The 15,881-nt window shown below is 45.0% G+C and overlaps 1 protein-coding gene across 2 annotated transcripts in view; it reads left to right on the top strand.

Moving 5' to 3' along the window:
• Positions 1 to 15,881, top strand: part of tesmin (testis expressed metallothionein like protein) — a 169,797-nt gene that overhangs the window by 118,715 nt on the left and 35,201 nt on the right. For both annotated transcript variants that reach the window (XM_059975667.1, XM_059975666.1), the window contains 2 exons: positions 9,706 to 9,797; positions 15,401 to 15,472. In XM_059975667.1, the coding sequence (XP_059831650.1) occupies positions 9,706 to 9,797; positions 15,401 to 15,472 (164 nt within the window). The remainder of the gene's footprint in view (positions 1 to 9,705; positions 9,798 to 15,400; positions 15,473 to 15,881) is intronic.

The raw sequence follows: 15,881 nt of genomic DNA, 5'->3' as shown, positions 1-15,881 counted from the left end.
GGTCTATAATTTCCTGGGTTATCTCTATTTCCTTTCTTGACCAAGGGAGTTCAATCCTCCAGTCCTTCTCCCATCCCTACTAATGATGCAAAGATCATCGCCAAAGGCTCAGCAATCCCCTCTGCAGCTTCCCACAATAGCCTGGGTATGTCTTGTCTGGTCCCATCGACTTATCTATCCTAATGCTTTTCAAAGGCTCCAGCACATCCACTTTCTTAATGAGCATATACTCAGGCATTTCAGTCCACTAAGTCATCTCCACAATTGCCAAGGTCTTTTTCCCTGGTGAATATTCATTAAGTACTCCACAACCTCCTCCAACCCCATGCATACAGTTCCATTCTCACTCCTGCTTGGTCCTATTCTCACACGGCTCATCCTCTTGCTTTTTGCATACTTGTAGAATGCTTTGGGGTTTTAATTAATCCTGCTTGCCAAGGGCTTCTCATGGCTCCTTCCAGCTCTCCTAATTTCATTCTTCAGCTCCTTCCTGGCAACTTTACAATTTTTTAAAACTCAATCAGTACCTAGTTTCTTGAACTTTTCATAAGCTTTTTTTCTTAACTAGGTTTTCCAAGTGCTTTGTTCTTTTATCCTACTGTAGCGCCTCATTTCCTAGCGTATCCGAACCGACTCACAATTAGATAGCCTACGGGGGTTTGCGAGCACAGAGCTTTGGAGCCTCTTCGCCATGGGGGGCCGGTTGACAGAGGCTTAAAAGTGAGGCTGAAGTTTTCGAATAAAGTTTTTCCTTCGACTGCAGTTACCGACTCCGTGTCGTAATTTTAGCGCTGCTTGTAGCACACCGCTACAATTGGTGACCCCGACAGTCCAAACGATTTTTGGACCAGAAATGACCGACGCCGCCTCTGTTCATGCGGTTTCGTTGAAACTGCCGGGTTTCTGGACACAGCGCCCGGACCTATGGTTCCAGCAAGCCGAAGCCCAATTCCACGTTCGCCGGATCACCTCAGAAGACACCCGCTACTACTACGTGGTGGGCTCCCTCGACCAGGACACAGCTGCCCAGGTCGCGGAGTTCGTACAGTCGCCCCCGGCAGACGGCAAGTACACGGAATTCAAAGCCCTGCTCCTCAGGACTTTCGGACTCTCACGGCGCGAGCGGGCTGCCCGTTTACTGCACCTGGATGGCTTGGGCGACAGACCTCCATCGGCTTTAATGAATGAGATGTTGTCTCTGGCCAAGGGACACACAGGCCTCATGTTTGAGCAGGCATTCCTGGAGCAGCTGCCCGAGGACATACGCCTGCTGCTGTCCGACGCGGATTTCAGTGACCCCCGGAAGGTGGCAGCCCGGGCGGACTTGCTGTGGAACGCCAAAAAGGTGAGCGGGGCGTCCATCGCACAGATCTCCCAGCCACGCTCCCGGCAGCAAACCAGTCCAGGCCCGGCCGCAGAGCCCACTAACCCCCGGCCCAATGACCACTGGTGCTTCTACCACCAGCGGTGGGGCGCAGAAGCCCGCCGTTGCCGCCCGCCCTGCAAGTTCCCGGGAAACGCCAGGGCCAGCCGCCGCTGATGGCTACGGCGGCTGGCCATCGGGATAGCCTCCTGTATGTGTGGGATAGAAGGTCGGGACGCCGGTTTTTGGTCGATACTGGGGCTGAGATCAGCGTTTTACCTCCGACGAGTTACGACACCCGCAGCAGGGCACCGGGTCCCCCCCTGAGGGCCGTGAATGGCAGCACAGTAAGGACCTATGGCACCCGTCAGGTGCAGCTACTGTTCGGCCCCAGCCAGTTCACGTGGGACTTCACACTGGCCGCCGTAGCCCAACCGCTTCTGGGTGCGGATTTTTTGCGAGCTCACAGCCTGCTGGTTGACCTGCCCAGGAAGAGACTGGTACACGCCGAGACCTTTCAGACGTTCTCCCTGGGCGCGGCCCAGTTGCCAGCCCCTCACCTCGGCTCCATCACGCTGTCCGACAACGATTTCACCAGGGTCCTGGCGGAGTTCCCATCGGTTCTGGCACCGCAGTTCACAGCAGCCATGCCCAGGCACGGCGTACAGCACCACATCCCGACACAGGGACCACCCCTCCATGCCCGTGCTCGGCGGCTTCCCCCGGACAAGCTCCGACTGGCGAAGGAGGAGTTCCAGAGAATGGAGGAATTGGGGATCATCCGGCGGTCCGACAGCCCCTGGGCTTCCCCCCTGCACATGGTGCCCAAAGCGACGGGGGGCTGGAGACCGTGCGGCGACTACCGCAGGCTGAACGAGGCTACCACACCGGACCGCTACCCTGTGCCGCACATTCAGGACTTTGCGGCAAACCTGCACGGCGCCCGGATCTTCTCCAAGGTCGACCTTGTCCGAGGGTACCATCAAATCCCGATGCATCCTGACGACGTCCCCAAAACGGCTCTCATCACCCCGTTTGGCCTCTTCGAGGTCCTCCGCATGCCGTTCGGCCTGAAGAATGCCGCACAGACGTTCCAGCGGTTAATGGACGCGGTGGGATGGGACCTGGACTTCGCGTTCATCTATTTGGATGACATCCTCATAGCCAGCGGCAGTCGTCAGGAGCATCTGTCCCACCTCCGTCAACTCTGCGCCCGACTGAGTGAGTACGGTCTTACAATCAACCCTGCCAAATGCCAGTTCGGACTTGATACCATTGACTTCCTGGGCCACAGGATTACTAAAGACGGGGCAACCCCTCTGCCCGCTAAGGTAGATGCGGTCCGCCACTTCCCCCGACCCACCACGATCAAAGGCCTTCAGGAATTCGTAGGTATGGTCAATTTCTACCGCCGCTTCCTCCCTTCAGCTGCCCGGATCATGCGCCCCCTGTTCGCCCTGATGTCGGGTCCGAGCAAGAACATTACCTGGGACGAGGAGTCCGCCGCCGCTTTCGTTCAAACGAAGGAAGCTTTGGCTGACGCCGCAATGCTAGTACATCCCAGAATGGACACCCCTACCGCCCTCACAGTGGACGCATCAAACACGGCAGTCGGTGGGGTGTTGGAGCAGCTCATCGCAGGTCGCTGGCAACCCCTGGCGTTTTTCAGCAAACACCTGCGGCCACCCGAGCTCAAGTACAGTGCTTTTGACCGGGAACTGTTGGCGCTCTACCTGGCAATCCGGCATTTCAGGTACTTCCTAGAAGGTCGGCCCTTCACCGCGTTCACGGACCACAAACCGCTTACCTTTGCGTTTACGAAAGCATCCGACCCCTGGTCATCCCGCCAGCAACGCCACCTGTCCTACATCTCTGAATACACAACGGATGTCCGGCACGTCTCGGGTAAGGACAATGTCGTGGCGGATGTGCTCTCTTGCCCTACCGTTCATGCCCTTTCCCAAGGGGTAGACTTTGAGGCACTGGCAGAGGCACAGCAGGTAGATGAGGAGATTCCGAGTTACAGGACTGCAGTCTCTGGTTTGCAGCTCCAGGACTTCCCCGTGGGCCCAGGTGAGAGGACCCTACTCTGTGACGTCGCCACCGGCCAGCCCCGTCCGGTCGTCCCCGCAGCCTGGCGGCGACGTGTTTTCGACTCCATTCATAACTTGGCGCATCCCTCCATCCGGACAACTGTCCGGCTGGTTTCCAGCAGGTTCGTTTGGCACGGTCTCCGCAAACAGGTCAGTGAATGGGCCAGAACGTGCATGCACTGCCAGACGGCCAAGGTTCAGCGGCACACCAAAGCCCCACCGCAGCAGTTCCATCCCGCTCACCGGCGTTTCGACCACATTCATGTGGACATCGTGGGCCCCCTGCCAGTGTCGCGCGGAGCGCGTTACCTCCTGACTATTGTGGACCGGTTCACAAGATGGCCAGAGGCGGTCCCGCTCACCGACACCACCTCCGAATCTTGCGCCCGAGCCCTGCTTGCCACCTGGATATCCCGCTTTGGTGTACCAGCCCACATTACCTCCGACAGAGGCGCCCAGTTCACCTCCAGCCTGTGGTCAGCTATGGCCAGCCTTTTGGGGACTCAGCTGCACCACACCACTGCCTACCACCCACAGTCGAACGGGCTAGTGGAGCGTTTCCACCGTCACCTGAAGTCGGCCCTCATGGCCCGCCTGCGAGGAGCCAACTGGGCGGACGAGCTTCCCTGGGTCCTTCTCGGCATCCGCACAGCGCCCAAGGACGACCTGCACGCCTCGTCGGCCGAGTTGGTATACGGCGCGCCCCTGGCCGTCCCCGGGGAGTTCCTACCAGCCCCGAGGGGGCAAGAGGAAGAACCCGCTGCAGTCCTGGGCAGACTTCGCGAGAAGCTCGGTAACCTGGCCCCCATACCCACTTCACAGCATGGGCGGCACCCGACCTGCGTACCCAAAGACCTACGGAACTGTAAGTTTGTGTTTGTACGAAGGGGCGGGCATCGGCCACCGCTGCAGCGGCCATACGAGGGGCCGTTTACGGTGCTCCGGAACAACGGGTCCACGTTCGTGCTGGACGTTGGGGGGAAGGAGGAGGTTTTCACGGTGGACCGCCTCAAGCCGGCCCATGTGGACCTGGCGCAACCGGCCGAGTTTCCGGCGCCGACCTCCCAAGCAGGTTCTGGCCCAGGCTGTGGACATTGGGGGGTGTATCGCCGGTTCTGGGGGGGGGTTATGTAGCGCCTCATTTCCTAGCGTATCCGAACCGACTCACAATTAGATAGCCTACGGGGGTTTGCGATCACAGAGCTTTGGAGCCTCTTCGCCATGGGGGGCCGGTTGACAGAGGCTTAAAAGTGAGGCTGAAGTTTTCGAATAAAGTTTTTCCTTCGACTGCAGTTACCGACTCCGTGTCGTAATTTTAGCGCTGCTTGTAGCACACCGCTACACTACCGTCCTTTCCCTGCCTCAATGGAACATACATATGCAGACAGCCATGCAAATGTTATCAATAGAACAAGAAAAACTGGGGAAGACCATTTAATTGATGTTGTGAAGGAACAGTTGGTATTACACTTGAGTGAGTTTTGTTGAGAATCTGGACAGTACAGGAAAAAAGCTTCGGAGATGACATGTATTCCTGGTGGTGATGGATTTGTAGTGTCTCCTTGATGGTAGTTTGGTGAATAGGTGACTGCTCGGGTGGATGGAGTCAACCTCTGTTCAACTGACCTGATATAGTCATCTACCGCCTCTCCAGTGAAACACATCCAGAAATGCGCATTCTAATTTCCTAATGATCGCTAAATGATTACTTTCATGTTTTAATGTGTACAAAACAACAAACTGCACTTAAAAACATGCAAATGGATCCAATTTCTCAACACTTGTGTTGGCAGTGATGGTGTTCTGCTATCATAAATGCAGTATTTTAGAACTCATCAGTATTAGACCAAATGTTTCTATGTTATTCAATTGAGTGCATAAATCTCGTTAAATGAACAACATAGTTTAATTAAAATATGTTAATTGTTTGTTAATAGTGGCAAATAAGAAGTGGCTTCTATTTTGAAATTTAATTCCAACATAGAAACATTGAAAATGCACTTATGAAGTAATTATTTTTTTAATCCACAATAGAGGTTTTCTTTGACAGAATTTGTTGATTTGCTAGACACTCTTCAAAATGTAAAATTCAATGTACTTACTGAAACTGAAATAAACTTTCATTGTCCTTCATCTTTTGACCTGATATTTTTGGGAAACAACTTCTATAGGAACCAATTTCAGCAACAAAAGTGGCCTTGGCTTTCTCTCTGTAGTGTGTATCCCAATTTCCATTAAATATATTATGCTTAATAAGAATACAAATTGGAACACTCTGTGGTATCCACAGAATTTATAACAGTTAATTAGGATGGAAATAGTCTATGAGCCTGGCAATATATGTAGCTGTCAGTAAAATTAAGACAAAAAATATAATGCAAGTGCTCTAGGTATTTCTTTAGTTAAGCTCTATTTGTCTTCCTAACTTAAAAGTATTTTTCTTCTGTTATATCTTTAAACATCCATCTTTAACCAGCATTTATGGCTCTATTTTCAATTTAATCCGTCCAAAGAACAGTCAAAGAACACTGAGGCTGTCTACAAGAAGGGTCAGAGCCATCTCTATTTCCTGAGGAGATTGAGATCGGGAGGATGCTGAGGATGTTCTATGAGGCTGTGGTGGCCAGTGCTATCATGCTTGCTGTTGTGTGCTGGGGCAGCAGGCTGAGGGTACCAGACACCAACAGAATCAACAAACTCATTCATAAGGCCAGTGATGTTGTGGGGGTGGAACTGGACTCTCTGACGGTGGTGTCGGAAAAGAGGATGCTGTCCAAGTTGCATGCCATCTTGGACAATGACTCCCATCCACTCCATAATGTGCTGGTTAGGCACAGGAGTACATTCAGCTAGAGACTCATTCCACCGAGATGTAACACTGAACGCTATAGGAGGTCATTTCTACCTGTGGCCATCAAACTTCACAACTCCTCCCTCGGAGTGTCAGACACCCTGCGCCAATAGGCTAGTCCTGGACTTATTTCCACCTGGCATGATTAACTTATTATTATTTAATTAATTATGGTTTTATATTGCTATATTTCTTCACTATTCTTGGTTGGTGCAGCTGTAACAGAACACAATTTCCCTCGGGATCAATAAAGTATGTCTGTCTATCAAAATTCATAAAATTGGCTAATATCTAGTGATTACCAGTTAGAACTCCAATCTATAAAATAATTTACCATTAGTAACAAAACTGAGGATTACAAAATGTAAAAAAGCTACTTTGCTGTTGATTACAATTCATGGGGCCGTTGTTGAGGCTTCTGTTTTGATAAACTGGTATTCCAAATGCCATTACTTAGTTCTATGATATACCATGGCTTAATTTGAAGAAAGTCTTTAACTAATTCCCACATGAAAGGTTGTTTTACCAATTTACAAAATAAAAATTGAAAAAGAATAAAATTAGAGTGAATGAAATGATTGATAACCATTGATTACACTGGACAATTTTTTCCAAAAGTGTTGCTTACTCAGAATTATTCTTGTTTATGATGCACTGCTTGAAGCTGAACACAAATATAATTTTAGACTACATAGGAGTTTGCAGAAACAAGAAACTGACTTATATTGAATATAATGCATTTAAATGCATAATGGTGCTGACTAAGCTAAAAATGTTTTATCGATGATTTTTGTTAGTACTCAGTGTGTGAGGCTTCTTTCTTGAGAGTCCAACAATAGTCAGCCAAGATTGACGGATTCCAGTTGCACTGATACTGTTTCTCCTTGACTACAATGTCCTGGTGAAACTGTTAGCACTGATATTTGAAAGGATTTAATGGTTTTGAATGCTTGAAGCTTGTTGTCAATCAGATCCACATAGTTTGGTGCTCTATAGTTGCCAAGAAAATTTTCAAAAACATCTTTGAATGCCTTCCATGCGATTTTCTCTGGCCTAATAGAAGTTCCTTGAATTGTCCGTTTTTGATGATCTGTTTGATTTGTGGACCAATAAAAATGCCTTTCTTAATCTTGGCATCAGTTGTTCTGACTTGGGTTATGAGTTAAAATACAAATACAGGTGATTTTTTTTTCAAAAAATGGTGAACTATAGGGAAATTTCATGGCAATTTTCATGATCAGCAGCCCAAAATCCGTAAGATACAGCCAAAAGTATTCAGTAAGCAAAATCTTTGTTGTCCATTATTACTGTTTATGATCACGTAACCTGAATTCCAAAAATACAGTGAAAACAGTAACCATTCCATCTACTTTGCTTTTACTATCTTATTTTGCTGTAATTCATCTGCATTAGTATTTCTTATATTTTACCAATCCCTAAATCATCACCACGTGAGTGAATGTTGGGCATGGCTGTTGTGTCTTAGCTGTCTAGATATGCAAGCCTGGACATTACAAAATGGAGGTAAGCCCCCCCCCCCCCCACCAACTTCCTCCATGCATCTGATGAACCCAAAGGAACAGCAGAGACCGATGCAGTTTGGTACCAGCAGCATTACAGGAGTTGCTAGTCTGTATTAAACTCAAAATAGGACTGCGTTAGAGACTCCAGATCCAGATTTTTCCCTCAGGGTTTGGTCCCGAAGCCTTTCCCATGAGTGGGTATAGCCGCAAGGCAGCGGAGGTTTGAGATCAGAGTTTTCCTTCTCCTAGTTGAGCTGCCAACCATGGCTGACAAGTCTCATCAGCCCGAAGCAGCTGGTTTTAAGGCACCAGTAATCCACCTTTGTCCCTTCTCTTGTCAGTGGAAACGGTTCTGCTGGGCTTAGTAGTTAAGCTACACGTGAAGGCCACGAGCTGGATTTGGTTGTCAGAGGCTATATGAGATGCACGCCATAGGAAGCATTTGATAAGTAGTGGGAGCTTTCCCCTATTACCATGCCCAGCTATAACAATATTAATGAACCACCAGAGGCCCTATTATCCATAGCACACACTCAATAATTTCCAGTGCTTTCAGTTTTGAACATGGAACCGAGAAAGTTCAATAACAGGGTTTGGTTCATTTTTTGCAGTAACTGAGTTTGATATTTCTGAAAGCAAATTTAGTTTTCATTGCAAATTGACTACTTATTTCTTTAAATACAATATAAAAAATCTAGTTTTGACCTAGTAAACCAATGATTACAAATATAAATAATATCAAATGTATTCATTATTTATTCTCATATACATCATCAATTTTTAAAGATTTTTCTCTTTGCAAGGATTCTGATAAATGAGCTATATTCTTAAAACTTGTGATGCCTTTCAATATTAATGGTGAGGTACAGTCTTGTGAAAGGTGAAACTCTCCATGTAGCCTTCACCTCTGAGCCTGAGAATAATGGAGTATGAGCTTCATCGCATCTATTTCCTACCGAAGGCATTCAGAGGAAGTGCTTTGCAACTATTTCTTTTTGCCTTATGCATGGCCAGTAATACTGTCTCTACTTTTCAGAATGAAATCAATCAATTCAGCACAAAGGATCAAATTGGAAGCACAGATCTTATGTGTGGCTCATTGTGTGGACTGGAAATTTATTGAATTATTATGCCCTTTTCTACAAGTCACACCCATAGTTGAATCAGTCAAGATGGGAATACTTATTTTTCCAACAATATCACTTTATTCCTTAATCTGGATTAGCACAGCTGTGATTCTACATGTACTTTGACCACCCTTCTGCTTTATGATAAATGTCTCGTATGTACGGAAATAAAGACATGAAGCAATATTAGAGCTCAGTATCTGACTTGCTTCATTCTGATGCCCTTAGGTTCATAATTTGTTTAGCAACAAACCTTGGTTTCTCATTCTAAATGTGATTTCAACTTGTTGACCTCAGTGTAAAATTACATTGTCAGCGTACTTAACAGAAAATATATATTTTAAATGTAACACGTACAACATGCTGGAGGAACTCAGCAGGTCAGGCAGCATCCGTGGAAATGGGCAGTCAATGTTTCGGGCCAAGACCCTTCATCAGGGCTAAAGAGGGAGCAGGCAGGGGCCCTATAAAGAAAGTGGGGGGAGGGTGGAAAGGAGAAGGCTGGTAGGTGCCAGGTGAAAAACCAGTAAGGGGAAAGATCAAGGGGTGGGGGAGGAGATAGGCAGGAAAGGTGAAGGAATGTAAGGGGAAAGCACTATGGGTATTAGAAGAAGGTGGAATCATGAGGGAGGTGATAGGCAGCTGAGTTCCTCCAGCGTGTTGCTTTGCCCCCAGCATCTGCAGTGTATTTTGAATTTATATTTTAAATGCGTAGTACTGTATTTTCACTTAATTTTGTTTTGCGCAGCTACAGCAAGCACCTGGTGGTCCAGTCATTGAAACCAGTAATCTTAGCACAGAGCCTTGTGTCCATATCCCTTTCACTATATCTCTTACCAGGTAAGTATGTGCACTGAATTATCTTAAATTACTATTGTTGCTAAGGCAATTATTAGAAATTTAAAGACAATAAATAGAAACTCTTGTATGCAGAGCTAAGTAGCCACATCAAAAGTTCTATTTGGGCAACAAAAAATTAGAATGTTCAACTGGTACGTCCTAGATAAATTTAATTTAAGGAAACCCATTCCAGATCCTTGTGAACTTAAATTTCATTGATCACATGGCCTCTTTAAAAACATACAGGAAAACAAAATCAAGGGATATCAATGGGGAAAAAGGCAGTGACCTGATATAAGATCCACTCGCCATACTTAACCATATAACAATCACAGCACGGAAACAGGCCATCTCGGCCCTCCTAGTCCGTGCTGAACTCTTAATCTCACCTAGTCCCACCTACCCGCATTCAGCCCATAACCCTCCACTCCTTTCCTGTCCATATACCTATCCAATTTTACCTTAAATGACACAACTGAACTGGCCTCTACTACTTCTACAGGAAGCTCATTCCACACAGCTATCACTCTCTGAGTAAAGAAATACCCCCTCATGTTTCCCTTAAACTTTTGCCCCCTAACTCTCAAATCATGTCCTCTCGTTTGAATCTCCCCTACTCTCAATGGAAACAGCCTATTCACGTCAACTCTATCTATCCCTCTCAAAATTTTAAATACCTCGATCAAATCCCCCCTCAACCTTCTACGCTCCAATGAATAGAGACCTAATTTGTTCAACCTTTCTCTGTAACTTAAGTGCTGAAACCCAGGTAACATCCTAGTAAATCGTCTCTGCACTCTCTCTAATTTATTGATATCTTTCCTATAATTCGGTGACCAGAACTGTACACAATATTCCAAATTTGGCCTTACCAATGCCTTGTACAATTTTAACATTACATCCCAACTTCTGTACTCAATGCTCTGATTTATAAAGGCCAGCGTTCCAAAAGCCTTCTTCACCACCCTATCTACATGAGACTCCACCTTCAGGGAACTATGCACTGTTATTCCTAGATCTCTCTGTTCCACTGCATTCCTTAATGCCCTACCATTTACCCTGTCTGTTCTATTTGGATTATTCCTGCCAAAATGTAGAACCTCACACTTCTCAGCATTAAACTCCAAATGGCAGAAAACCCATTAAAGGAGGATCACTGGGGTCTACCTTCTCCCTATTTGTGACATTTACTGATTGGTGAGGCCCCCAACCACCCATTGCATTATCTTTTTGACCCACTACTGTCAGGAAGGAGATACAGGAGCATCAGCACTACAACTGCCAGACCCTACAGTGAGACTGTCCCACAACTGAAGTCTCATCACCAGGACAGCAAGCTGTTTACTGTTTAACTATGCTGCACACTACATGCATTTGTAATTTTATTAACTTACTTGTGGTAGTATTTTTTTTTATGTGCAATCTTTTATGCTGTGGTGTGCTGGAGCAATGGCATTAACATGGGTGATAACGGCAGGCTCAATAAACTGATTAGAAAGGCTGGCCCTGTTATAGGAGTAAAACTGGACACACTAGAGGTTGTGGTAGAACAAAGGATCCTACTGACAATCTTAGCAATTATGGACACTGTTCCTCACCCTCTGCATGCCACCTTAGCTGAACAGAGGAGCACTTTTAGTAATAGACTAAGACAACTCTACTGCTCCAAAGCGTGCTATATGAGGTCGTTCTTACCCTTGGCTCTATAATGAGCCAGCCTGTAGCTGGGAAGTGATGACACTCTCCTGTTAGACTGTTTGAGGTAACTTATCTTTTTAATTCTTTCTTACTTCTCTTCTAATATTTGTATATCTGTGCACTTGTAATGCTACTGTGAGACTGCAATTTCCTTTGGGATCAGTAAAGTATCAATCTATGAGATGTGTGTGAGATGGACCCATTTAACTAATGACAAAGAAGAACTCAAGTCTCTAACTAAAGCTATTTCAAGTGTTAATGTTCATCACTGGTCATGGACCTTGAATGATGTTGAGACGTGTTGCATGCAATTAAACATCTCTGCGGATGCCCCAGTCTTCACTGTATGCACCTCATATGTACAGAGGACCTGGTGCAAATCTGAGACACAATTAAGTGCAAATGACCTGATCTTATTTAACAGAAATGTTTCAGAGTAAATTTATTTATGTGCTGCACAGAAATGTTGAGTTTATTGAAGTTATTTCTACACAATTCTCAGTAAGCTTTGCAAATTCGCTTGGTACCATTTTGCACATCTGTGTACACTTCAGACTAACCTCTGTTGTTAGCAGATCCATAGTGAGAAAATAGAAGTGTTTCCCCATGTATCTATAAGCCAAGGAACATAAAACCAACCATGATCCTCAGTCTTAATCTAATAATAAAAGAAATAGAAGAAGAATAATTTACCCCTCAAGGCTGCTGTACAATTCAATAAAAACATGGTTGGACCAATCTTGGTCCTTCGTAGCCCTTGATACTTTGGAGTTTAAATGGCTGTCAGTCTCTCCTTGAACAGATCTCTGGGCAGAGGATTTCAAAGATTCATACCCTTTGAGAAGAAATTCCTTCTCATTTCTGGTTAAACGGCCAACCCTTTATTCTGACACTCTACCCCTCCCCCACACACTGTTATGGAGAAATCCTCTCAGCATCCACCTTATTAACAACCCACAAAATCTTATATATTTCAATATCACTTCTCATTCTTCTAAATTCCAATCTGCATAGGCCCATATATCCCAATCCTGCTTTGTACAGCAATCCCTTTATCCCAGCAATCAACTTAATGAACTAGCGCAAATACTTTATTTCCTTAAATATGGTCAAAGCTAAATCTATATGCATTACGCCAGCTGTGATCTCCCTGTAAAGTTGCAACAAAATTACCCCACTTGTGTATTAAGTCTTAATACAGTACACTTAAGTCTTTTTAATTAGAGCTGTACCTGCACGCTAAGTTTTTTTTTGTTTTTTATTTATGGGATTTATTTATGGGATTCTTAGATCCTTTGCACCAGAAATTTTGTAATCCCGGGATCAATTGTAAATCTTTATCCAAAAGTTGAAAATGCACAAGTGAATGTTGCAGAGTCTGTGGTGCTTCCATTATTGAAAAGCTCACTTGTGTTCTCTATCCAAGCCAGCATTGCAATTGGTAGTTATGATTAAAAACGCTAGAGGTTCTGCAGATGCTGGAAATCAAGAGTTCTGATGAATGGTCTTGGCCCAAAACTTTGAATGTTTATTCCCTTCCATAGATGCTACTTGACCTGCTGAGTTCCTCAAGCATTTTGGTAGTGATGATTTACTGGTATCTTCCCAGTAGGAATCATTAGCCTAGAAACTAATTTAGGTACTACATAAATTGAATCATTGCATTGTCACAACAGTTATGTCATCAGTATGTGATGCACCATCAATAACTCACTCTGAGATGTAAAGGCGAGATATATTGGAAGAAGGAACAAGCAGTGAGTGACCACCATACTACATCCTGGAGACTGAGAGGCCGGGCTCAGGCCTCAATCGCCTTTATACAGGGATCTGTGGGAGGAGCCACAGGAGCAGTCAGCAGGGGGCGTGTCCAGACAGGTATATGCAGTTCACCACAGTATGCAACAAACATTGGCTTAGTGCTTCAAGGTTAGGGAATGGATATGCATATTCAAGGTTTCAAAGGTACATTTAAAGTCAGAGAAATGTATATAATATACATCCTGAAATTCTTTTTCTTCGCAATCATTCACAAAAACAGAGTGCCCCAAAGAATGAATGATGGTTAAACGTTGGAACCCCAAAGCCCCCCCAGCTCCTCCCACGTGTAAACAGCAGCAAAGCAAAGATACCCCTCCCCACCAGCAAAAAATGCATCAGTGCCACCCACCAAGCACTCAAGCTTGCAGCAAGATATCAATAAAGACACTGACTTGCAGTCCCCAAAGATTACTCGTTCACCTGGTAATTTGCCATACCACAGGCTCTCTCTTCATAAAAAGGGAAAAAGAGGTGTCTCCATTTCACAGCAAGAGGTTTCGCTGTTTAACAATGTTAGAAGTCTGTTGCATTGCTTTTTTCCGAGCTCCGTGCCCAAAGAACACGGGTCCCTGGGCACACAGCCAGCAGCATCCTTGATGCTTTTGGTCTTCTGTCTCCCACAATATACTGATTTCCTGCAGAGACACCAACCTCGAGCCCCCCCCCCCCCACGCCTCCAAAGCCACGAAATCCCGAAACTCCAAAGGTGTGCTAATCTTCTAGGCCACGTCCTTGGTATATCAAATAACGGCCAGTTGTGAGACCCCGAGCGCAGGTCCCATTCCAGCAAAGAACCGAAGTTGGCGTGTAACTCCAAGTCAGGGTCTTCAAAAGAACCCTGAAAGGAAACAAATAGAGACACTAAAGATAGAAATAGAGCTATTTCCAAAGATGCAAGCAAAGGAGTCACCTTTAGGAGCAAAATTACAATGACCTCAAATGAAAAGGCAGATCTTAGCTAGAAGAAAGAGGACTCCTCATTGGTAAATTAAATGAGCAATCTTTACCCAAAGTGCTCTTGGGCATATCTGCTTTGAAGAAAACTGCACTCACATGCAAATATCTCGACCTGTTGAATGTTCCAGTAAGGGTTTCTGTCCTGGGGCTGGCAGGCAAATAGGGTTAAGAAAACCTGACCATACCAATTGTTCCCTTGGTATTAACCGTATATGTAATCCATTGCTTTTAAGAGTTCCCACCATAGTGGTAAATTTTTGCTAGAAAAGTTTGTACTTCTCATCTAACTCTTAAGGTTGTACATAGTTACAATGGTTAATTGTGCCGAAGATTTTTGTATGTGATGCTTGAAAGAAAATCTTTCTCCTCCTCTTCCCCTTCCAACCAGGAAACTAGCTTAAGTTGTCTGTGCAGTGGCGTTTTAATGAATGTTTCTGGTGCTTGAGAACTGTTAGACTTCTATTTTATTGGAAGAAAGGGAAATTAGGAAGGAAGCATTTATTGGCTAAGATGATACACGTTGATTAAATAAATTAAATAGTATGAAGACAAAATTATCCATTAAGACATGGTGGCACAGTGCTGCAGCAAGTGGTGCCTCATGTCTCCAGCAGCTTAGGTTTGATGTTGATCTGATGTGCAATCCTGACTCAGTATGAGGTTTACACGTTCTCACTGCCACTTCATAAATTTTCCCTTTTCTCTCCCATGTCCCAAAGATCAATTGCAAGTGTAAATGACTTTTTAGGGTAGTTAAGTGGCAAATAGAGCCTAAGGGAAGCTGATGAACATCTAAAAGAGAATAATTGCAGAGATGCAGGGAAATAAGTAGATGGGGAATGTGATTCAAAGAATTACTCTGCTGGGACTAGCATTGACCATCTCCCCCCCCCCCCCCCAAGTTTGAATGGATTACTCTTATGTTGTCATAATAATAGCAGCAACAATGTCACTGTTTGAGTTTATTGTCAATACCAGTCCACTGAGCTTACACAGAGGGATTCATGCTTGTTCATATTTATCAGAGGAAAGAGGTGCATAGCTTTCCTAATGGATATTCTTTCTACAGTTCTGCCATAGAAATAATTCATAAGTATACTGTGAGAAATTTCCTTTGCTTTGTTCAGATTGCCAATAATGACAACAGACTCAAGGTCTAAAAAGCCGTGCAATTGCACCAAGTCCCAGTGCCTCAAACTGTAAGTAATACAGTGTAACTGTACAATCTCACTCTAATGGTACTCTTTCATTTTTATAAACAATACACAGAATGGTAGAAAATATTTAATTGTATTTCATTGAATTATGTGGTAGTGCTTTTATATGATCCTGTTCACCAGCAATGAATACATAAGCCTAGTTTTACTTTATTGTCACCAAACAATTGATACTAGAGTGTACAATCATCACAGCGATATTTGATTCTGCGCTTTGCGCTCCCTGAAGTACAAGTTGAATTAAATATAATAACAATTTAAATTATAAATCATAATTAGAAAATAGAAAAGGGAAAGTAAGGTACTGCAAGTCAGGTCCGGATATTTGGAAGGTACTGGCCCAGATCCGGGTCAGGATCTGTTCAGCAGTCTTATCACAGTTGGAAAGAAG

This window comes from Hypanus sabinus, chromosome 7 (genome assembly GCF_030144855.1).
Source record: "Hypanus sabinus isolate sHypSab1 chromosome 7, sHypSab1.hap1, whole genome shotgun sequence".
In the NCBI taxonomy this organism is placed as follows: domain Eukaryota; kingdom Metazoa; phylum Chordata; class Chondrichthyes; order Myliobatiformes; family Dasyatidae; genus Hypanus; species Hypanus sabinus.
This window is presented reverse-complemented; position numbering and strand designations above follow the sequence as displayed.